Genomic DNA, 23,715 nt, shown 5'->3' with positions numbered 1-23,715 from the left:
GTGTCTGTGAGTGTGTTGTTTACAGATGAGATTAGAATTGCATCTGAAGACTCAGTAGTTTGCTTTCCCCAAGTTGGTTGGACATTATCCAATTTGTTGAGGGAATGAGAGCTAAGATATGAGTACGTGCATACACATACAGACACAGAAACTGGAAAAAACATTCTCCTGAGAATCTCTTGTCAAATCAAAGATTGTCCATAGTTAAAGAAACTGGAAATTTTGGGGAGCAAGTAGGGATGAGAGCAGATATCCCTGATCCACTTTATTTTTTTTTTTAACTTTGATTCTATTGGAGCCTTTAAATATTAATAAATACTGGATTATTTATTGGGAATAAAGAAAAGTTGGATTTCTTTAAATAATAGTTCTTTTCGTTCTTTCCTCTCTTTTTCTAATGGGATACACATTGCGCTAGTAGTGCCCTTCCTAAAACTGTCAGCTAGCTCTTACAGAATTTCCTTATTTCCTTACTTAGGGCTGTGCTAGATGTTTGTTGCACACAGGCTTTCTCTATTTGTATCAAGTGGGGTCTACTCTACTTGCGACATACGGGTACTCTACTTGCGACATACGGGCTTCTCACTGAAATGGCTTCTCTTGCTGCAGAGCACAGGCTGTAAAGTTAGTTGCTTCACAGCATGAATCAGGGACCCAACTCATGTCTCCTGTTTTGGCTGGGGGATTCTTTACCACTGAGCTACCAGAGAAGTGTTCCTCACTTTTTAGTGTCATATTTCTCTTTCCTCTTCTACTTGTATCATTCGTAGATTTCTTTCTGTGAGCTCACAAATTCTCTCTTCCTATGGTCTGCTCTATTTTCTATGTCTTCTAGTGAATTCTTTACCCCGTTGTGTGTGTGTTCTTCAGCTCCAGAATTTGTTTGGCTTTTCTTTAGGTTCAGTCTTTTTGGGAAAGCATTCCTCTGTTCTGTAATTTTATTTCTGAGCTCATTCAACTGCTTTTCTTAGTTTTCTTATCTCTTTGAGTTTCTTCAGACCTATTTTGAATTCTCTATCAGTTAGATCAAAACATTCTGTTACTTTCTTCGGTCTCTGAAGAACTGTCATTTTCTCTTTGTTGAATGGTTTACTGTGCTTCTTCACACTGCTTGATGAATTGTTCTCTGTGCCTGTGAAATTAAATGACAGATTTTGAGACAGTCCTTTCCTTTGTTTTCCAGTAGGTGGCAACAAGGTTTTGAGCTCTCCTATCTGCTTTGCCTCTGGTTGTGTTTGAGAGATGGCAATTTCCAGCCTCCACCATCTCTGTAGGGCTTCCCAGGTGGTGCCAGTGGTAAAGAACCCGCCTGCCAACCCAGGAGAGACGTAAGAGATGCAGATTGGGTTCCTGGGTTGGAACGATCCTCTGGAGGAGGGCATGGCAATCCACTCCCGTGATCCTCCCTGGCTAATCTCATGGACAGAGGAGCCTGGCGTGGGGTTGCAAAGAGTCTGACATGACTGAGCGACTTTCACTATCTTATGCCACCAAGGTCATTGTTGCCTTGTTTCAGCTAGATTTGCTGTCATCACCAAGATGATGCACTCTTTCCTTGAATCCAGGATCCCCTGAGACATAGGCTCTGCTATTGGGGAGGGGGGGCGGAGTACAGGGGAGAGGGACACAGACAACTGGATCAAGCAGGTCTTCTCAGTATCTAAATTTCAAATATTCAATTTTTTTTATATGAAAGTGAAAGTCGCTCAGTTGTGTCCGACTCTTTGCAACCCCATGGACTGTAGCCTGCCAGGCTTCTCTGTCCATGGGATTTTCCAGGCAAGAATACTGGAGTGGATTGCCATGCCCTCCTCCAGAGGATCTTCCCCACCCAGGGATCAAATCTGCATCTCTATTACATCTCTCCTGGATTGGCAGGAGGGTTCTTTCCCACTAGCGCCACCTGGGAAGCTCTATGTTTTTATATATTGGAGTGCATTTAAAGTTATTACAAGCAACAGTTAGATTTGCCCATGGTATACAATGTATTTTTGTAGCTTATTTATTTTATACATAGTAGTTTGTATCTCTTAATCCTATATAAATACCTCGTTTCTCCCTGCTTCCCACTCACCAGTTGTAACCACCAGATTGGTCTCTATATCTAGGATTTTGTGTCTTTTTTTTTTTTTTTCATTTATTCGTTGGAGGCTAATTACTTTACAGTATTGTAGTGGTTTTGCCATACATTGACATGAATCAGCCATGAATTTACATGTGTTCCCCATCCCGATCCCCCCTCCCACCTCCCTCCCCACCCCATCCCTCTGGGTCTTCCCAGTGCACCAGCCCTGAGCACTTGTCTCATGCATCCAACCTGGGCTGGAGATCGTTTCACCCTTGATAGTATACTTATTTCAATGCTATTCTCTCAGAACATCCCACCCTCGCCTTGTGTCTGTTTTTTTATATAACTTTGTTTTATTTTTTTGATTCCACATAAAAGTGATAACACATTTCTTTCATTATCTGACTTATTTCACTAAGCATAATGCACTTTAGGTCCATGCATGTTGCAAATGGCAGAATTTCACTTTATTTTATAGGTAAGTAGTATTCCATTATGTATGAAAAGTGAAAGTGAAAGTCACTCAGTCCTGTCCAACTCTTTGAGACCCCATGGACTATACAGTCCATGGAATTCTCCAGGTCAGAATACTGGAGTGGGTAGCCTTTCCCTTCTCCAGGGAATCTTCCCAACCCAGGGATCAAACCCAGGTCTCTCACATTGCAGGCAGATTGAGCCAAGGGAAGCCCAAGCATACAGGAGGTGGTAGCCTATTCCTTCTCCAGCAGATCTTCCCAACCCAGGAATCAAACTGGGGTCCCTGCACTGCAGGCAGATTCTCTACCAGCTAAGTTACCAGGGAAGCCCCCGAATGATGATGCCCACTGCGAGTCAGCCAGGAGTCGAACCTGGACTCTTCTGATCCATAGTCAGACATGTAGTGTATATATACACTACAACTTGTTCAGTCATCTGTGTGGACACTTAGGCTGCTTCCCTATCTTGTCCATAAGAAATAATATTGCTGTGAACTTTGGGGTGCATATATCTTTTTTAATTGATATTTTCATTTTCTTCAGACACGTACCCAGGAGTGGAATTGCTGAATCATATGGTATTTCTACCGTAGCTTTTTGAAGAACCTCTGTACTGTTTCTATAGGGCCTACACCAATTAGAAATTTCATCAATACTGTGCCAGTGTTCCGTTTTACCTCCCTCTTCACCAACATTTGTTATTTGTGCTATTTATTTTCTCTTTATATTTGTGGAATTTTTGACAATAGTCATTTTGACAAATGTTAGGTGGTATTTCTTTGTACGCTTGATTTTCATCAAACCTGATGATTAGCAATGTTGAGAATTTTTTCATGTGCCTGTTAGAAATCTATGTCTTCTTTAGAAAAATGTCTATTCCAGGCTTCTATTTATTTGCTATTGGGGTCTTGGTTTTTTTTGATAAATTTTGATATTAACCCCTAGTGGTCATATCACTTGCAAATATTTTCTTCCTTTCTGTATGTTGTCTTTTCATTTGGCCAATTGTTTTGCTTGTTGTGCAGAAGCTTTTAATTAGGCCTCATTCTTTTTTTTGTTTTTGTTTCTATTTCTTTTGCCTTAGGAGACAGATTCAAAAACATATTGCAATGATTTTTATGAGAAACTGTCTTACTTACATTCTCTTTTAGGAGTTTTATGCTTTCAAAGCTTACATTTAGGGCTTTAATCCATTTTTAATTTACTTTTGTATGCAGTCTGAGGAAATGTTCAATTCTAGTCTCTTACATATAACTGTCTAGTTTTCCCAGCATCAGTTATTGATGAAATTCCAGGACACTTTTAGTCTTTTACTGAGAAGAGAATCTGTTACTGGGAGAAACTTATAGATTTCTATTCTTTTCAGCAGCAGGTGGCTTCATTTCTGGGGTCAAGAACCTCTGTGAGAAAGCGAGTACCACACAGTGAACAGATCTTTTCTTTTGTATATAGACATTCAGATCTTCATTTTCTCATAACTAGGTGCTTCATCCTGAACTGGAGAATGGGGCATTCCAGTAAAAGAAAAGGCATATTTCAAGAGTACAGATTTTTCCTAGTAAGTCAGAACTTTAGTCATAGTAGCAGTGGACAGACAAGAAGGCAGAGGTCAAAGGGAAAATTTAAAAGCCCATTTTTTTTTCTGTGTCCAAGAATCAGTACTAAGATATTGATTGTGCATACAAACACACACACATACACACACACACAGAAACAGTGGAAAAGTCCTCCTTGATAACCCTTGTCTCATCAAAGGTCTTCCTAAAATGAGAAAGTTGAGAATTCCTGAGAACAGGAATAAAAATAGTTATAGCTTAAACAAATAATCCATTTTATTTCTTTAGAAAGAAAAAAATGAACTATGATTTGATTGGAGGAAGACTGGGGAAAAATTCCAAAAGATATGGGGATTCTATCAGTCCCTGAAAGAATATTCATTTCAGAAATAATTTTCTCTAATCTCACTAAAGGAAGATAGTAGAATTTTCTCTTCCTTTTTATGAACTTTCATCTCAGTGCAAAAGTCTGACCACGGCTCAGAAAACATTTATCTACACCACTGTTACGAGATCCCATGACTACAATTTTGAGTATTAATGTATCACTTTTACTGTGAATGTAATCATTGTGAACTTTTTAAAGCTGGACAAACAGACCATGGGTTTCCCTGGTGGCTCAGACAGAAAAGAATCAGCTCACAATGCAGGAGACCTGGGTTCAATCCTTGAGTCAAGAAGATCCCCTGGAGAAGGGCATGGCTACTCACTCCAGTATTCTTGCCTGAAATATTCCATGGTCAGAGGAGCCTGGCAGGCTATAGTCCATGGGGTCACAAAGAGTTACACATAACTGAGTGACTTGCACTTTCAAACAGACCACAAAATGAAATTCAACTTCAATGAAATAGAATTACTACAGAAAATGTTTAAAATGTGAGATAATGTGGCTATCCAAAAACATTTATTTAGCAGTTAGGTAAGATTGAGAAAAAATTGCAATTCTTCAATTTATTCTGTTTCTTAAAATAAAGAAATAATGTTGAAAATAAAGTAACATGTATTCTGAAAACGATTTATTTCAATCACAGTGAGAAGGAAACAAAAAGGAATAGACATTTATACTGGGCTTCCCCTTATAGGCTAGAAATTACAGAAGTTATTGCAAATGTTGTATTGTTTAATTTTCACAATATTAATCAGGTGACTTTCTAAATGAGAAACTGAACTCTATAGAATTTAGTTTACTTGATAAGAGCTATTTTGTAGAAACATAAGAATTATAATAAAATTCTGTGATCACATACACATACACACACACACACTTTTTTATGGCACGAAGAGCTACAGTAGTCTTGACAGCAGCACAGAGGTATCTAGGATCTGAAAAATGAGACTTTGGAACAAATCTGTTTAATGAAACACTGATATAGGTTATGTTGTTTAGTAATTAATAGATAAAATATTTATTATTGAGACAGTTATATGCTTTACACTTGGTTGCATTTATTTTCTCACAATGATCTTGTATATGGTACAATTTTATAACAAGATTGCTTTAAGAAAATAAACATATCACTTAAATATGCCATTCAAGTTTACACTTCTAATATGTAGAGACAGGGCTTGAATTTAGACACTCTGAACACAAAATTTTCATTCTTAGTACATATCATTTATGATATTTTCCCCTCAATTCCTTAATGAATATGGGCATCATGGATAAACTGAGACACAGCTCAGCACTCACTCTTTAGGGAAGGACTCCTATACTAGGTCTAATATACAAATGTTGTCGAAAAGTTTTCTTTCATTTTCTCAGCCAGTGGCAGAGTAAATGAGATTGTAAAATTTGGCAAAGGTGTTACATCAATACTGCTCTTTCTTTATGGGGCATCCATCATTTTACCATGGGTAAGGAAAATTAATTAAGATTTTCTAACACATACCTGATATTGGGGAAAATATGACACAAGGGAAATTGTTCACCCTCTTAATGAATGAAGGATGTTCAAATGGAAAAAAAAGAAAGGCAGCAAGGAAAAAGGGTAAGAATGTTGCAGATAAGGACAGGTGTGTTAGATGCACCAGTAAGAGGCACTATAGAGAAGGGAGTGTGAATGTCAGAAGACTCAACAGGTTGGTGAACACAGAGTCATGGGCCCTTCACATTGCATAGGATGGAAATATGGAACTGTTCTCTGAGGAAAGGAACATGAAGAGAATTTATAAATGGGAAACCCATGGTTGGTGACATTGAGAAATAAGACAGTGCGCGCCTCATAGTCTAGGAAAACCCCAACACGATGGGGAGAAACACTCAGGGAGAGGGTTAAAATCACAGGATATGAGAAGGAAGACTCATCAAAGGCATTATATACAGAATCACTCTTTAACCCTATGACCCAATAGCCATTTTTAGGTTGATATCTTGAATAAACATTTTGACTACTGTCATTGTTAGGTTTATATTCTGAATAACTACCCAAAATTGTAGCTCGATATCCTGAATAAACATTTCGAAAATTTCCACTGGTTTCTAATGATGGCATCATGATATTTTCACAGTTTTCACCACATACCCCCAGGATCCAGGCACGTTTCTCTGACACGTCTACCTCCCAGTAATGTCTCCCTGATGTGATAACTGGGGAGCCCAGGACACCAAAATTTTCATAATTATGATTCTGAAGTGTATTAAAGACTTGGTGATTGGACGCATATCTCACTTGTCTCTGATCCGGAGAAATGACAACATTTGCACCCTTGGGAGAATTCAGGGTCACCCGAACTGTTGAAAAATATAGGCGTGGGTTAGGGTAATGATGTAGTTTTCTTGTGACATTTTGAAAGGGATCTTTAGAATAACTTGGCTGGAAAAGTAATATGTTTGCGTGTGTTGGGAGGGAAAACATGGGTCTTAAAACATGGGACCTGCTAGAAAATGAAAAATTCTAAAAGATGATGAAAACAGGGTGGCTTGATTATACTATGATGCCTCCTTACCCCAGTAGCGTTGCACATCTGTCAGCTCTGAAATGATAAAAAAAAATTCACAATATTAAATATAAGCAATAGAGTCAGCCCTGAAATCTATTTTCTTACAGATGAGGGGAATGGCTATGGTGAGGTAGTGAACTGGCAAAAGACAGGATGAACCAAGCCCCCGGTCACCCCCCATAAATATGACCACATCATTAGCACATAGTGTCTAGGCTTTGCTGTCTCCATCCACACATAGAAATTGAAGCCTCCTACTCATTTTCCCTCCATCAAACAAGCCCTCCAACAGCATTCCTCACCATTAAACACACGCAGTATCTCTCTCAGATCAGGAGCTCGAAACACTCTCCTCTGTTCCTTGGGGAAAGTTTTTGGCTTCTTCAGAGCCAAGGATTCACTCCTAGGGAAGACAAATTTGATGCCCACAAATGTGATTTTTTTTCCCCCTCTAAACCACTGGCTTGCTATATTTTCACCCTGTTTATGGGCTTGAATTGTCTTTCCTGGAGACCTTGAGAAAGAAGAGAGTGGATGCCTGATCTTGGAGCAAGAAAGAAAGTGTTCATGTCTACCTTCCCAGGTACCTCTGTGTGACCTGGATGGTCTTAAAATATCAAAAGGGGAGTTTCTTCCTTCTATAATGAAATCATTAACGCACCATCCTCCACCTCCTAGGGATCATATGAAATTATATGAGGCAATGGATTTTACAAAACAAAACTTTGGTATCTAAAAAAAATAATTTGTGGAAAAGTCCCTGCACAGATGTGTGTTTCCAGGAAAGAGTCAGAAAGTGAGGTTGCAGAATCTGGCTCCTGGGTATTTGAGACATACCAGGTATGAGAACACTCTCTAGAGTCCCAAGATCTTCAGACTTCTGTCCAATAGAGAGACTCTCAGAATACCCTGAGATTTCACAATCACTAGGAATAATTACAAACTCTTGGAAAAGAAGACATTATGAATAATAAAGAGTAGTCTGACTTTCAAAGTCAGACTTTGAAAAGATCTTATTTGCAAAGATCTTGATGTTGCCATGTAGGTGTGCAAACTCAGACACAATGATTCTACCTTTCTGTTCTGGTTTCTCGAGTATGTGACCAAGCTTGATCAATAGTTTGCTCCAGGGCCAAAATATCCCTTGAGATTCAAGTCTGTTTTTGGAAATCTAAGCAGAAAAATACACAAGGACTTTGTCTCTTCTGGGAGCAGAAATTAAAATATAAAGGAGTTGTCTCCAATTCTAGGTGCTTGGCAGGAAAAGAAGACTCAACCTTCACATGACAAGTCAAGCACCTACTAAATATGGGAACCTGAGTTGCATATTGACACACAGTGTGAGTTAAATTTATGAAGTCATGGGGATCTGCTACTGTATTTTAATACTGGTACTGACCCAAACTCTGCAACTTCCAACAATCAATATGCTCTAATATAGAATCCAGTCCATTATCAATGTTTATAAAACAATCTAGTCCTGATGTATGAACAGAAATTTAAAATAAGACTATCCTCCATTTTTCTGCCTTGAGCATTGTTTTATCCTAATTGGCCATCAGATAACTCTAAGGGATTTATTTTATTTTCACAGCATAAATGGACTATCTCTGGTTTCCCACACATACCTTTTCATGATAACATTCACATCCTAGTGAGAAAAGAGAAAACATGAGTCAAAAAGTAGTAAGGCTCCCCACTTCACAAGCTTATTCACATCCCCATCAGCCCTTGATTGTGGGAATAAAGATGATCTCAATGTAAGAGCCAAAAAGTGGAGACAAGTGAAGCCAGTCATTCCAGAAGACACATGCGATGCTGTCAGATTTCCCAAAGGTAAAAGGCTTTGACCTTTGTAGAAGCATGAGGGAGACTTCTAGTATCTGGAGATGAGACATATTTATGGGAAAAACAAAAAGCTTGTAAGTTTGGTTACCCATGAGATGATTTGAATAATTCACAATTCTTCCATTTATTCAACAAAACTGTACAGTGATGTATTAATATTTGCCAAGCATTAAACCAGGCTTTAGAGAATCAAAGATGAGTTCATAATCCTAGTATTCCTCAAGCTATTTATACTGCACTTGTTGAGAGTACAAGCAAACAAATGTGTTACTGTAGGTGGTTTTTTGGTCTCTCTCATCTCATTTTATACACTATAAGTGATGTCACACTCCCTTAAATCCAGCATACTTACTTCTGTAAGTACAGTTGATTTCTAATGCCTTAGTTTTACTCAGCTTTGTCTCTTAAATGCTTGTTAATATATTCAGTTAAACATAAGCCACAGGAATCAGTAACTTACGATGTCTAATATGTAACTTACTATTCATCAATCAGATTCTCTCCTCTCTTGTACCCCATTTTTATAATGTTACCAATATGCATTCAGCCACTGTCCAAAAACTAGAGCATTTATCTGTATTGTAGTCTATACTGAGTCTGCTGACAGTTTTTAGCCATGTAATCTTCTTAATCATCACATATATTATTTTATTAGTTTATTAGTTATAATAGATATACATCATTTTATCTGATCTCTTTTTCATGAAGCTTTATTTCCTCCATGTTAACAAAAACAAGAGCAACCAGTCATTTTTGATAAAATTCTCTGTATTAAAGCTCTTTTGTGTATATCACAAAAATTAAGTAAAATTAGAATAAGTAGAGAGAAAATAAATGATTGTGGCGGGGCAGTTACAAATTTATTCAAAGTCTAATCCTTAAGCCCAAACCTTGTCATCAGAAGCCGGCTTGTGTCTTTTGCCAATTTTGTTCATTCCAGCTCTACTGACTTTATTCTGAGTTTAAAGAGATGAATCTCCTGATATAAACTCCAGAAGAGAGCTTCCCCTTCCAGTGTAACCAAAAGTTCAGAAGCCTGCAGTTATTAGTTTACATACAATCAGGTGTCCATATTAAAATCATCATTGTGTTGTTGCTGGGAAGAAATGAAGCAATGTTACAGGAAGGTTCTGTATTTACTGAAAATAAATTAGTTTTAGTGTGAAGTAGATCATGGTAGGATAGGAAACACTGTAGTCACTAGAGCAAACCACAGAGGAAAAAAAATTTTTTTTAAATACAGTTAAAAATAGGAAAGCTTAAAATTTTATACCAGGAATATTTGTTTAACACAAAAGAAGCTAGTTAAGAAGAAAGAGAAGAATGAAAACTATAATAGCCAAGTAGAAAGCAAATAGTGAAGTTTAAATACAGCTAATCAGTATTTGTATTAAAGCTATCATCTTAATACCCCAACTAAAAAGTTAGAGATTGTTGGATGGGATAAAAAGGGAAGAATTAGTGATTGTCATTTATAAGAGATGTATTTTAGATTTAAAGATACAAATGTTGCTGCTGCTGCTGCTAAGTCGCTTCAGTCGTGTCCAACTCTGTGCGACCCCATAGATGGCAGCCCACCAGGCTCCCCTGTCCCTGGGATTCTCCAGGCAAGAACAGTGGAGTGGGTGCAAAAGTAAAAAGAGAAAAACTATAGATCATGCAAGCTCTAATGATTTCAAATTTTTATACTATTATGAGGAAAAAAACTGACTTTAAAACAATAAAAATTATGAACGAATGAGAGGATAGTTTTATAATGATAAAAGGTTTAGTACATCAAAAAGATAAACCAATTATACATGTGCATACATGTACAGAGATTTAAACATAACGATAGAGATTTAAAATTCACCAAGCAAAATTAAAAGGAAAAATGCAGAATTTAACAATAGCAGTTGCAGATTTCAACTCACTTTCAATAATGAGAGAACAGTTTATATGGAAACCACCCAATTATAGAAGACATGGACAATACAATCTACCAACTTGACCTGACATCTATAGACCATTTCACCCAATGAATGCAAAATACACAATCTTTTCATAATGTAAATTTTTCTGGACCTACAATATCTGAGGCCATAAACAATTATCAGTGAATTTAAAAGTTTAAAGGAATAAAATATATATTCTCTGATTACAATTGAATTAAATTTGAAATCTAGAGCAGAAGTAAAATTCAAAAATCACCAAGTATTACTAATTAACAATACACCTTCAAATATCTACGTTTTAACAAAAAGAAATTGCATAGGAAATATGAAAATAAGTTTATCTGAATAAAAACAAACACTAAATCAAAATTAATGGAAAAAAACTAAGACACTGCTGCTTATATTATTAAGATGCTCTCAAATCAGTGATCTACTAAGAAAGAAAAGTTGTAAAAAAACAGTGCACATACACATACACATTACACATGCACACAATGCACGTGCAAAAGTGTATACAAACACACAAAGAAAACAATAAATATGAGAGCAGAAATAAATGCATAAGAAAATTTACAAAATAAATAAAATCAATGAAATAATACTTTGAAAAAAAATTAATATAATTGACAAAAATAACTAAAAGGAGTAGGGAAAAAAGTGAAAGAGGAAAATCTGGAATACAAAAAGGGACTTTGCTCTGAGTACTATGGAAATTAAAGGTACAATAAGGAATTGTTATAACTAACTTTATGTTTACAAACCAGACAACTTAGGATAGACAGATTCCTACAAAAACATACAATAAAGGACTAACGGACTGCAAAAATCTAAATAACCTTAATACAAGTGAAAAAGAAAGAAAAAAATATGTATATTTTAAACGTTTCCAATAAGAAAAAACCCAGAGTGAAATGGCAATGCTGGTAAATTATACTGAGTATTTAAAGATAAATAACAGTTCTTCATAAACTGTCTTCAAAAACAGAAAAAGATAGACAATCTCAACACATTGAGGAAAACAACCTTCTTGGAATCTGAAGTTAATTTGTCTGTGATAATCTGAATCATGAAAAGGTACTTGATAAATGTTTAGCACAGGACCGCAGAAAACAGGGGCTTATGGAAAATCACTGAACATAATAAGTCTTCTCTAGACAGTGAACTGTTTGCAATGAGCTTGATAACAGTAAAAATAGAACTTTTCCTTGTTATTCCTACATTGAATAATTCAGTTATTCTTATAACCTCTGAAATAGATGCAGAGAAGGTATATTGCAGGGTTAAAGCAACCTCCGCGAGGGCATCAGAAGGATCACAGGAACCTAATTCTCTCATGCCTCAGATGCTGGGGTTCCTTTCCAAGTCTTACCTGCAGCAGCTCCATTGTTGACCCTTGCAAATAGTGCTCCACATCTGAGATGAGATTGGTCACCAACAGCTTCTCTTTGACCAGATCATTCTCAGATTCTGCCAGCTCTTTGAGAATAACTTCCAACTCATCCTTCAGTTTTTTCAGTTCTTTCACCTCCTCACTGTTCAGGATTTGTCTTAGTCTTGTAAAGTTTTCCTGGACACTTTGCATCTCATTTTGTATTTGAGTCTTCAGGAATGAGAAAAAGACAGAGAGAGGGACTTGGGCCATCGGCCTGAGACTGGGAGTCAGAAAAATAACTATTCTGCTTGGGAAGTTCCCACAAGGAGTGAAAGTCTCTCAGTCATGTCTGACTCTTTGCAACCCCATGGACTATACAGTCCATGGAATTCTCTAGGCCAGAATACTGGAGTAGGTAGCCTTTCCCTTCTCCAGGGGATCTTCCCAACCTAGGGATTGAACCCAGGTCTCCCACATTGTGGGTGGATTCTTTACCAGCTGAGCCATAAGGGAAGCCCAAGAATACTGGAGTGGGTAGTCTATCCCTTTCTCTAGGGGATCTTCCCCCACCCAGGAATTGAACTGGGGTCTCCTGCATTGCAGGCAGATTCTTCACCAACTGAACTATCAGGGGAGTCCACAAGGAAGTGAAATAGAAAGAGGAAAGCAAAACTTGGGGTAGCTGACTTTGTTTATAATTTCTTTCTCTTTACCATATTTCAAAATAATGGTCCCAAGTCTGCACTGTTGAAGGCAACTCAGAGCCAAATGGGATCTCTGGGTGTGGGCAGCCTTCACACATCTGTCCAGGATGCCCATGCCTCCCTCCATTACTCCTGACCCCCTCCCACCACCCTCTCCCAAAACGTTGAACACTGAGGGCAGAACGATGAGCCATTGTCAGATATCTCCCTGAGAAGACTAATAAACATGGCAAGAATGGAATATGAAATTTCCTAGCCATCCTGATCAGAGAGGCCCTCTCTATAAATGCTCCCCCTCCAGTATTTATGTTTATTTGTGGTATGGTCCCTTTTTAATACCACACCAATTATAGGAAGGCTGAAGAAAAGGATGAGCCAAATGACTTAACTGTCATGGTGCAAAGAAAAAGGCATCTCCTTGTGACCAACCCAAGGTCCTGCACCTGTCTAACTTTCTCAGGAAGTGTCTTCTCATACCTTCCAAGTAGACATCTCTTCTCTGACTTTAATTTCCAACTCCTCAGCTTCGTGTTTCTCTGCCTTCAGCTTCTGCAGACATGATTGGAGCGTTTTCTGTGAGAGAAGAATCACACCAGTGTCAAGATATGGGCTTTCTCAGCATCACTATATTGGATAAATGCGATAAATAAGGCTGATTTCCAAAGAGAATAGACTTAACAGAAACTGTGAAAGTGACTAGAATCTCTGACTTGGGAGAAGACCTTGATAGTGAATGTGTTCTTTGAGACTCAAGATATAGGAGACACTGTCCCCTCACCAAGAGAAGACTGGTTCTCTTTGTTTTGGAAGAAACTTGATTCTGTTAGAAAAAAAAAAAACTTACACCTCAATCCACCCAGTGTCCTAGTAACATATCATGTTCAGAAGGGTAATGAGAGCTTCTCTTGGCCCCAGATGTCCACGCCCTAGCACAAGATATATGAATGTCTACTTTTGCCCAAGAGTCCATTTGTTTGCTTATACGTGGGTGGAATGCACAGAAATTTTCTTCACATGTCTGAAGGTAGGCATACGAAGAAAAGGATCACAGGCCTTAAGTCCCTGGTAGTCAGGTAATTAAAGTCCAATGCAAAGTCGAGATTTCCCTCAAGTACCATTTCCTGCTGTGTTTTTTCTCCATTCTGGTCTCTTACCTGGTACTTTGGTGCAACCTCCTCCAAGAGGAACGTCTCATGACCTCGGTGCGCCTGAGATCGCTCGCAAAGCCAACAAATGACCTTCCTATCCTCTTCACAGAAGAGCTGGAGTTTCTCTCCATGGTGAGCACAGAGATTTCTCTTCTGCTCTTCCTCTAGGTTCCCCTTAACCTCTTGGAGCCTCTGCACTATATTGGCCACCTGCCTGTTAGGCCGCAGGTTCCCAGGCTCAAAACTAACTCTGCATACAGGGCAGCTTCTGTTCCCCTCCTGGCCAATTATGGATTCCTTGTCGTTTACAGTGATACAGGTTTGACAGAAGGTGTGACCACAGTCAAGGCTCAGGGGTTCTGTCAGAAGCTCCAGGCAAATGGGGCAGGTCACCTCCTCTTGTATGTTCACCAGGATTCCTGAAGCCATGGCAGTTGCTCACTGCTCCTTCTTGTCTTGACTTCTGACGGTTCTCTCGTTCACAGATCCCTGAATGATTGGAAAGATTAAAAGTGCAGAGTAAGAAAAGTAGAAGTAAAATGACACTTGTTATCTAGAAATCAAGGATGACCCAAGAACAAAATATTGAAGGATAAAAAATAAAAGGTGGAGACATTAAAAAAAGAGCTTCTTGACCTGGTAAAATGATTTTTTATAATTCTAAACATTTTATTTCCATCTTATATCACATGACAAATTTCATCTATCCTTATCTATGCATTGATTGTTATTTTTCTTTACCAAAACAAAAACTAGTGAGCTTTTCTTACTAAGATCTGTGAGTGACCCACCATCTATCCTGCTTTTTCTCCTCCATGCTAAAAGCACATCCTCAATGTAAAAAGCCCTAAAGCATTTAAGTATTTGGGCTCTTATACCTGCTCTTCTCTCCTCATGGTGTATCAGTATTACTCACTCTTTTTTTTTTTAATTGAAGTATAGTTGATTTAGAATGTTGTGTTAGTATTAAGTGTACAGCAAAGTGATTATCTATATATATGTGTATGTGTGTGTGTGTGTGTATATATATATATATATATATATATATTCTGTGCTGTGCTGTGTTTAGTTGCTCAGTCGTGTCTGACTCTGTGACCCCATGGACTGTAGCCTGCTATGCTTCTTTGTCCATAGGGATTCTTCAAGCAAGGATACTGGAGTGGGTTACCATGACCTCTTCCAGGGAATCTTCCCAACCCAGGAATTGAACCAGGGTCTCCTGCATTGCAGGCAGATTCTTTACTAGCTGAGCTACCAGGGAAGCCTATACATATATATATATAGGCTTCTGGGTTCAGTCTCTGGGTTGGGAAGATCCTCAGGAGGAGGGAAAGGCAACCCATGCCAGTATTCTTGTCTGGAGAATCCCATGGACAGAGAAGCTGGCGGGCTACAGTCCATAGGGTCTCAAAGAGTCGGACACAACTGAAGTGACTAAGCATGCATACATATGCACGTGTATGTGTGTGTGTGTGTGTGTGTGTGTGTGTGTGTATTACACGTGGGCTTTCCAGGTGGCACAGTGGTAAAGAATCTGCCTGCCAATGCAGGAGATGTGGGTTTGATCTCTGGGTCAGGAACATTTCTGGGGTAGGAAATGGCAGCCCACTCCAGCATTCTTGCTTAGAGAATCCCATGGTCAGAGGAGCCTGACAGAATAGTCCATGGACTCTGAAAAAATCAGACACAACTGAGAAACTGGGCATGCATGCATATATATATGTGTATATATATACACATACACACACATGTATATATATTCTTTTTCATATTCTTTTCCCATTAAAGGTTATTATAAGACATTGAGTATAGTTACCTGTGCTATATAGGAAACCCTTATTTATCCATTTTAAGTAGAGTAGATTGTATATGTTAATTCCAAACTCCTAATTTGTTTCCCTTACCCATCCCCTTTGGTAACCATAAGTTTGTTTTCTATGTCTATGAGTCTATTTCTGTTTTGTAAATAAATTTATTTATGTCATTTTTTTTAGATTTCAAATATAGGTGATATCACAATATTTCTCTTTCTCTTTCTGTCTTATTTCACTGGATATAATAATCTCTAGGTCCATCTATGTTGCTGCAAATGACATTATTTCATTCTTTTTTATGAGTAATATTCCATTGTATATATTCTTTATTTATATGTTGATGGACATTTAGGCTGCTTCCATGTCTTGGCTATTGTAAATAGTGCTGCAATGAGTACTGGGGTGATGCATGCACCTTTTGGAATTAGAATTTAATCTGGATATATGTCCAGGAGTGGGATTATAGGATTATACAGAACTCTATTTTATTTGTTTTAAAAAACCTCCGTAATCTTTTCCATAGTGGCTGCAAAAATTTACACTCCCACCAAGAGTCTAGAAGGATTCCTTTTCCTCTACACCCTCTCCAGCATTTATTATTTGTAGCTTTTTAAATGATGGCCATTCTGACTGGAGTATGAATCTCTCATACTTCAGGACACTCTCTCTTTACATGTTCTTTTGTCACATAGACCCTTCTGATGACTTATTATAGTATAACTCTTACCATCATTTGTTGAATATTTACAGTGATTTCCCTTATTAGCATGCCATAATATATGACAATAGGTTTGTGTATATAGTAAAAAAAAAAAAATCCTTTATCAGATGTGAAAATAAAGATAATGACCTGCAAAAATCATATCATTAATACACAGAATGGGAATTCAGAGTCCTCCTTGAGAGGCCTCCTAACCCACTGAGTTAGTCAAAGACAAACAGAGGTGACTTCATGGGCCCAATTAATACCAAGGCAATGAGGGTGTAGAAGTAAGGAGACCTAGACAAGCTAAGAGGTCCTGGGTAGTCTCAAGTGTGTAAATATTGATTTCATTTTGGTCCAGAAACATGCCAACCAAGGACATTGATAGGAGATTAATAACATGAAAGTATGAGCATGGCAAGGAGCAAGATGGTGCAAATAGATTCATAGGATCACATGAGTCAGATACATAACACAGATGAAATTAATGCTGCTTTTGAGAAAAATATTCTCAAAATATTAGCCAAGATCATTCAACTAATTATTGTTGACAAAGAATTGTGTATTGTCAATTGGACAAATATCCATACATAGAAAGTGGAAACATAGGGTTTAAACTACAATGAATGGGCTTACTATTCACTTGGAAAGTAATAGTAAATTAAAATTCAGTTATATATATACATATACCAGGCTTCCCTAGTGTCTCAGATGGTTAAGAATCTATGTGCAATGCAGGAGACCCAGTTTCAATCCCTGGGTCAGGAAGATCCCCTGGAGAAGAGAATGGCAACCCACTCCAGTATTCTTGCCTGAAGAATTCCGTGGACAGAGAAGCTAGGCAGGTTACAGTCCATGGGGATGTAAAGAGTCAGACACAACTGAACAACTAACACTTGTATATATGTGTGTGTGTGTGTGTGTGTATATATATATATATATATATAAAGAAAACATTACTAGAGAGACATATGTGTTGTTCAGAAGTCAAAGACTGGGGGGAAATATGGAATTATCCAAAACTTCCAACTTAAAAACATAAGGATTGAACTGAAAACTGAAGAAGATGAAGGAGACATTAAAAGAGAATGAGAAAAAGTGTGTATTAGGTGAAGGAAATGACCTGTTTGTGGAAGACATATCATCTTGTATGAGTTTTAAAAGGCCAGTATGGCTGTATACAAAAGACTGCTAGGCTTGTATTACAAGAGGCTGCAGTGACATTACATATGAGACTTCCCAAATTATTTAACATTTGAGGACCCATTTCTGAGAGTCAGGAGAAGTTATCAATGTTTTCCCATCAGAGAAGAGTAAGGGCATGACAAGCTATGCCTTGGGTTGTGAGATGTTGAATGGACCCAGTGTGGAATTGGGAAGATCAGGTAGGATGCAGCTGCTCAGGGTAGAGACGGTGATAGCTTGAGGGACAAGATGATGAAGGAAATTCTGGGCAGCAGGTGAGAGTGAGAGAAGAGAGGAGGTAAAAGGACAGAACAGGGAGTTGAATTAGACATGTGGGGAAAAGGGTTAATATCAGTCCTGGACATTTTCCTCCTGTAAAGATCATATTGTCCTTTTTGTCCCTAAGGTTTTTTGTTGTTGTTGTTTTTGTTGCATGTGTTTTGTGTTTCCGGAAACCTACTGGATTACAACAAAGTGGAAAGTCAGCAGCCTTTCATGACCACATTGTTGACAGCAAAACTAGCCTGATGTATGAAGTGCATTTGGGCTAGAAAGACTTTGCATGGAATTTAAATGATGATTGATGAACATACATCTCATTTTTCACAAGGGAATTGTGAGTCTTCTGTCAAATTATGTCTGTTTTAGGTCCCTAGAAGTTGTGCTCATGGTCATTTAAAAAGAGTTCAGATATTTACCGAACTAGGCTTATCTCACCTATGGTGGACTCACACACAGTCATCTAGCATGGTTCCTTACAAAGTTGAGATGACAGGGATAATGTCCCTCCTGTAAGGAACATCTCTGAGAGCTCAACTAAAGCAGCTGTGCCCAATGCTATTTCTCCTGTCCTGTAACTCCCAGCTAAGTTTAGCCAACCTAGCAGTTTATATTTTATGAGGTTGTATGGGTAGGATTGGTGATTCAGATTGGAAACCACTGCTTGTGGTCAGTCGGTGGGGGTATCGCAGAACAGTAGCCCAGTGATGCTCATTCCTCAACCTGGACTCACTATAGCCCTGTGGCCATAGTCCAAACTCAGAGGGTCTATCAGAGGTTCCAGGCAAAGGGGACTATGAAGCAACAAACAAGAAAAGGAAGATCTCAAGTGATATTCCTGTCTTAATGGTTGCCAAAGTTTGATGACAAAACAAAGATCTCCAGTGTGAGACAGCTAATAATCTCTGTTCACTCTGAACAAGGGAATGAAAGCTATACAGCCTGCACAGAGTTCAACTGAGGCTTACTGAAAATCTCCAGCTGTGCCATGTTCATCCTACATGAAGGATCCTGATAAAGATGAGGCTGAATCAAAAAGTCTACAAAACCATAAATGCTGGAGAGGGTGTGGAGAAAAGACAACCCTCTTACATGGTTGGTGGAAATGCAAAGTAGTATAACCCCTATGGAGAACAGTGTGGAGATTCCTTAAAAAACTGGAAATAGAACTGCCATACAACCCAGCAATCCCACTGCTGGGCATACACACCGAGGAAACCAGAATTGAAAGAGACACATGTACCCCAATGTTCATTGCAGCACTGTTTACAATAGCTAGGACATGGAAGCAACCTAGATGTCCATCGGCAGACGAATGGATAAGGAAGCTGTGGTACATATACACAAAAGAATGCATTTGAGTCAGTTCTAATGAGGTGGAGGAAACTGGAGCCTATTATAGAGTGAAGTAAGTCAGAAAGAGAAACACCAATACAGTATATTAACACATATATATGGAATTTAGAAAGACAGTAATGACTCTATATGCAAGACAGACATCCCTCTGGATGGGGTGGGGACGCAGATGGAAGGGGGGTTCAGAATGGGGGGGACACATGTGCACCCACGGCTGACTTATGTTGATGTATGGCAAAATCCACCACAAAGTTGTAAAGTAATTAGCCTCCAATGATTATATAAATAAATACGTTTTTTAAAAAAGATAAGGCTGAAGGTGAACCAGAAATATAACCCAGCTAATGTTACAGATACTGAAAATATGCACTTTGCCCCTGATTGCAAAGATCAAGTGCCCCAGATCACTCTCTGATGAATAAGATCAGAGGTTAACATTATTCAAATCTAAGACTAAAACTGTGATCCAAATCTGGTGAGGGGCCTCTAGTTATATCTCAGTGCATTCAAGATCCAACCAATGCTCAGATGCATCAAGAACCTATCGAGAAGGGAGGATCAGAACATGCATTCAGACATGGGGTGGCAGAATTTATTTTCTCTGCAGAGCTAAGAGCTAATGTCAAAGCAGTGATCACCAGACACAGAAGAAACAAGTTCTCACATATGAAGAATGATACCTCACCACTACCTAAACAGTGACCCAATGTCTCCCCAACAAGCAGGAAGACAGATGTGGGAACAGGAATCACATTAAAAACTTCAGGTGATTGCACCTTACAGGTTGGTCATCTGACATTTGAGCTCATGAGAATACAAACTCACAACATCTCAGAGGTAACAACTATAGATCAACAAAAAAGGACATAAAACTACAATAGTTAAGTAGAAGTCCAAACAGGAAATTTATAAGCAGAACTTTCTTCTTCTGTGACTGCAATAAAGCTGTTTCTCTAAATATGACAGAGCCACAAATTCTTGATGTTAGATGGGAAACCATCATTTTTGTAAATCAGATTGGAAAGTGAAATTGTGCTTTGTTTTATGTGCTAGACAGTCTTCTACTATTATACAGTATAAACTACTTATAACAGTTGCAAAATAAAACCTGAAGCAGTAAAGTAACAAGTCTATTTGAAAATCATGTAGTAATTACCATGACAGAGGTTCACTGTGTGAATTCAGATGTTTCTAACACTGGCTGTGGCTGAGAGGGCGACAAGGAATTTGTAGCAGAGATGATGATGTCCAAATAAGATTTGGTCAACAGAGAAGTCATGGTGAGAAAAGAGATTTGACTTCCATTTCTGTGCCTTGAATACACTGGGTACAGCTGTAACTTCTATAGGAAAGAGGAAGGGAGATAAACACAGTGGTTCCTCTGACTTAACTTCCTTGGTTAAGTCTCATGATGTGGTATAAGAATACTTTTGAAAGGTCACGCTGACTGCCCCCGCCAAAAGGTCCCAGATAAGTACCAGGGACAGACATCCACCAATCAGCAGCCCGTTGCCAGGCAGACTGATGGACGCGAAGGTGCCAAGACTCCGGCCAATCAAGAAAAACCGACACGGGACAAAAGGCCAATCAGCACCCTAGAGCCTGACTCCAAGCATATTCGAAAAGGTCCCGCCGCTTCCGTATCCGCCAGGGTATATAGGTGCCGCCCCCCTTCCCGCAGGTTGCAGACTCCCTTTGTCTCTTCACTCACCCGCCCCCGGGAGTTCTGCCCGAGAGCGACCGCCCAATAAAGGCCTTCATCAACGGTCCTTAGAGGTGGCTCTTTCTTCCCGCGGCGTTTTCTAACACTTCTCTAACATCTTTTGATACCCTTAGTAACAATCAAGTAACACGTCTTTAAAACTTAAAGTTAGATGTCACTGTTACTAGAAGTTAGATGCTTCCAGATGGCACTTCTGGAAGTTTTTCCCATTTTTTCTACTTGCCCCGAGTAGTTTTCCTACTTGCCCCAATCTCTCAGCTGAGCTGCTTCTGGGTGGCACATCCCGCTGAAGGAGAAGCATGAGCAGGTTAGGGATGTAAGGAAGTGCAGCATTTCCCTGTGTCTGGACAAGTGAATTCATGAGAGGCTGCAGGGCCTGCCAGATGTCACAGCATCTGACTCCTGAGCACAGGCAAGCCTAGGGAATGAGAAATGATCTATAGAGCCATGCAGAAATATTGTATTTCTACACTGATAGAAAATAAAATATCAGAACTGGAAGACCCTTCAGCCTTTGACCTATTATTGAGGGAAGGGACTTTCCAACTCTGAAAGACCAAAGATTCTGGCTGTTCTCAGTATGTTCGATTCATACTTACAGATTACAAAGGCTCTGTGGGTAGATTCACCCTACAGAAATAAACAGTCCCTTCAAGGAACAAACAAAGCCTTTCTTTTCCTCCAACCACATTTCTCCAAAGAATTCCCCTCCCCCAGACTGATCTTCAGTCAACACTCTAACCCGGAAGCCTGCAGGCTGGGCCTTTCCCCAGTTTAGAACAGCTTGCTGCTGCTGCTGCTGCTGCTGCTAAGTCACTTCAGTCGTGTCCCACCCCAACAAATAAAACTCACCTAAGCAGATTCCGTTTTTTTCTTGTGTATCTTTCAAATTCTGCCCTCCACAAACCACTTAGTTATCCTCAGATATGAATGGAGAAGTTGCCAATCCTTGGAGGAGGGTGAGCACTTGTCCTGGACACTTGAGTTCAGGATTCACTCGCCTCACCAGGGGCCTGAAGGAAACTGAAAGTTAACTCCTAGTGGGTGGAGTTTGGGCAGGAAAGGAGAGAAACTATCGGCCAGTAAGAGGCATCCGCGTAGGGCTTCTGGAAAGTAATGAGGCTTTTGTGCCTGCGCTTGATAGGCCAGTGAGTGCCTTTTATTCTTACCTCAGCTCTTCTCCGGGAAGCTATTCTCAAGTCTCTTCAAAATAGTCAATCCTTTGGAAAACCAGGCTTCCCAAGCAATGCAGTTTCACACACCCACCTTGTCTTGTTTCCTTACTACTGTCAGATGCAGGAGTAAGTACCCCCTTTACCCCAGTGAAGACCCGCACTGACGGCTCCCCTGAGGCAGAGCATTGACTTGCTCTTTACTGGCCTGTGTCCACCAGCTGAAGGAGTGAATCTGGCCAGTCTGTCCTGCTAGGTCATGTTAGAGGAAATGGCTTAACAAATCTGAAATCACTCTGGTGGTCAGTCAGAGAGGTGATCACAGAGTGGTTGTTCATTGATGCTGACATTCAGAAGCTGGATGCCATGTGGCCAAAATGACACTTTTACTAAATAGGTTGAGAAAGAGTAAACTGTAGGAGGGTTCTTTGTTGAACAGTGACATCTAATACTATTTAACATATAATCCTTAGGATCTTATAAAATGAAGCAGTAAAATTAACTTTGTGTGTTTACACCAACTGTTCGTTTGTGTCAGACTGTTTCTAGATGTGTCTGTGTGGGTGTCGTTTCTAGATGAGATTAGAATTCGATCTGTGGACTCAGTAAAGTAGTTTGCTTTTCCCAGGGTGGGTGAGCATCATCATTCAATTTGTTGAGGAATATGGAAAGAGCAAACATGCAGAAGGAAGAATTTGTTCTTCCTGTTCCTGCCTGCCTACTTGAGCTGAGATGCAGCTCTTCTATTGCGTTTAGACTAGACTGTACTGTGGCCCCAAGCTTCGAACTTGGACTGAGTTACCTAGATTTCCAGCTTGTAGACGGCAGGACTGGAATTTCTCAGGGTCTGTAATTATGTGAGCCAATTCCTTACATGAAAGAATCTTCAAATAAATATTCATGATGAAAATAGATATATAAATAGATATTCTGTTTCTCTGAAGTACCTTGAATAATACAGTAAAGAAACAATTCTGTGTTTTTTCTTGACAGAGGTGAACTATAATAAAGATAATGACACAGATAAGCAGCAATTTCCAGACATAAGCCAAACAGTGATATTTTGGTTGTTTTTTTTTTTTTTTTTTTTGATATTGAATTGTATGAACTGTTTAAAATTTTGGATATTAACTGCCGAGGTCCAGCCCCAGCAGGACCAGGAATACCCAAGGGATGAGTGGTGTCGGCGAGGAAGAAGACAGACACACAGGAAGGTTGCGTAGAAGAGGTAGCTTTTTTTAATTTTTAGGATAGCTCAGTTTTTATAGAATGAATGTTACCTCCCCCTTAAGTCACCACATATTACATCAGATATTGGTTTGTGCTTCTGTCAATATTTTTTTTCCCCATGTTTTTCCCCTATGCATTCATCTGGAACTTTTCCGATTACAGGGTTTTTTCTTAAATGTCCCGTACATAGTCTTCTTGCCTCAATGG

The 23,715-nt window shown here is 39.1% G+C and overlaps 1 protein-coding gene across 5 annotated transcripts; it reads right to left on the bottom strand.

Moving 5' to 3' along the window:
• Positions 1 to 926: 926 nt before the first annotated feature.
• On the bottom strand, positions 927 to 22,139 carry LOC110149234 (tripartite motif-containing protein 5-like). 5 transcript variants are annotated; one of them, XM_070464189.1, is made up of 9 exons: positions 21,959 to 22,139; positions 20,540 to 20,725; positions 14,053 to 14,535; positions 13,376 to 13,471; positions 12,192 to 12,422; positions 8,669 to 8,691; positions 7,343 to 7,443; positions 7,047 to 7,073; positions 5,100 to 6,831 (listed from the first exon to the last, which is right to left on the bottom strand). In XM_070464189.1, the coding sequence occupies exons 3-9, from the start codon at positions 14,473 to 14,475 to the stop codon at positions 6,173 to 6,175; spliced, it is 1,560 nt and encodes a 519-aa protein (XP_070320290.1). In that variant the 5' UTR covers positions 14,476 to 14,535; positions 20,540 to 20,725; positions 21,959 to 22,139; the 3' UTR covers positions 5,100 to 6,172. The 5 variants fall into 5 exon arrangements, with proteins under 5 accessions (XP_070320291.1, XP_070320290.1, XP_070320289.1 ...); XM_070464190.1 differs by lacking the exons at positions 5,100 to 6,831; positions 20,540 to 20,725 and adding an exon at positions 927 to 1,132; XM_070464188.1 differs by lacking the exon at positions 20,540 to 20,725.
• Positions 22,140 to 23,715: the final 1,576 nt, after the last annotated feature.

The sequence above is a fragment of the Odocoileus virginianus genome, unplaced genomic scaffold (genome assembly GCF_023699985.2).
Source record: "Odocoileus virginianus isolate 20LAN1187 ecotype Illinois unplaced genomic scaffold, Ovbor_1.2 Unplaced_Contig_20, whole genome shotgun sequence".
NCBI classification, from domain to species: domain Eukaryota; kingdom Metazoa; phylum Chordata; class Mammalia; order Artiodactyla; family Cervidae; genus Odocoileus; species Odocoileus virginianus.
This window is presented reverse-complemented; position numbering and strand designations above follow the sequence as displayed.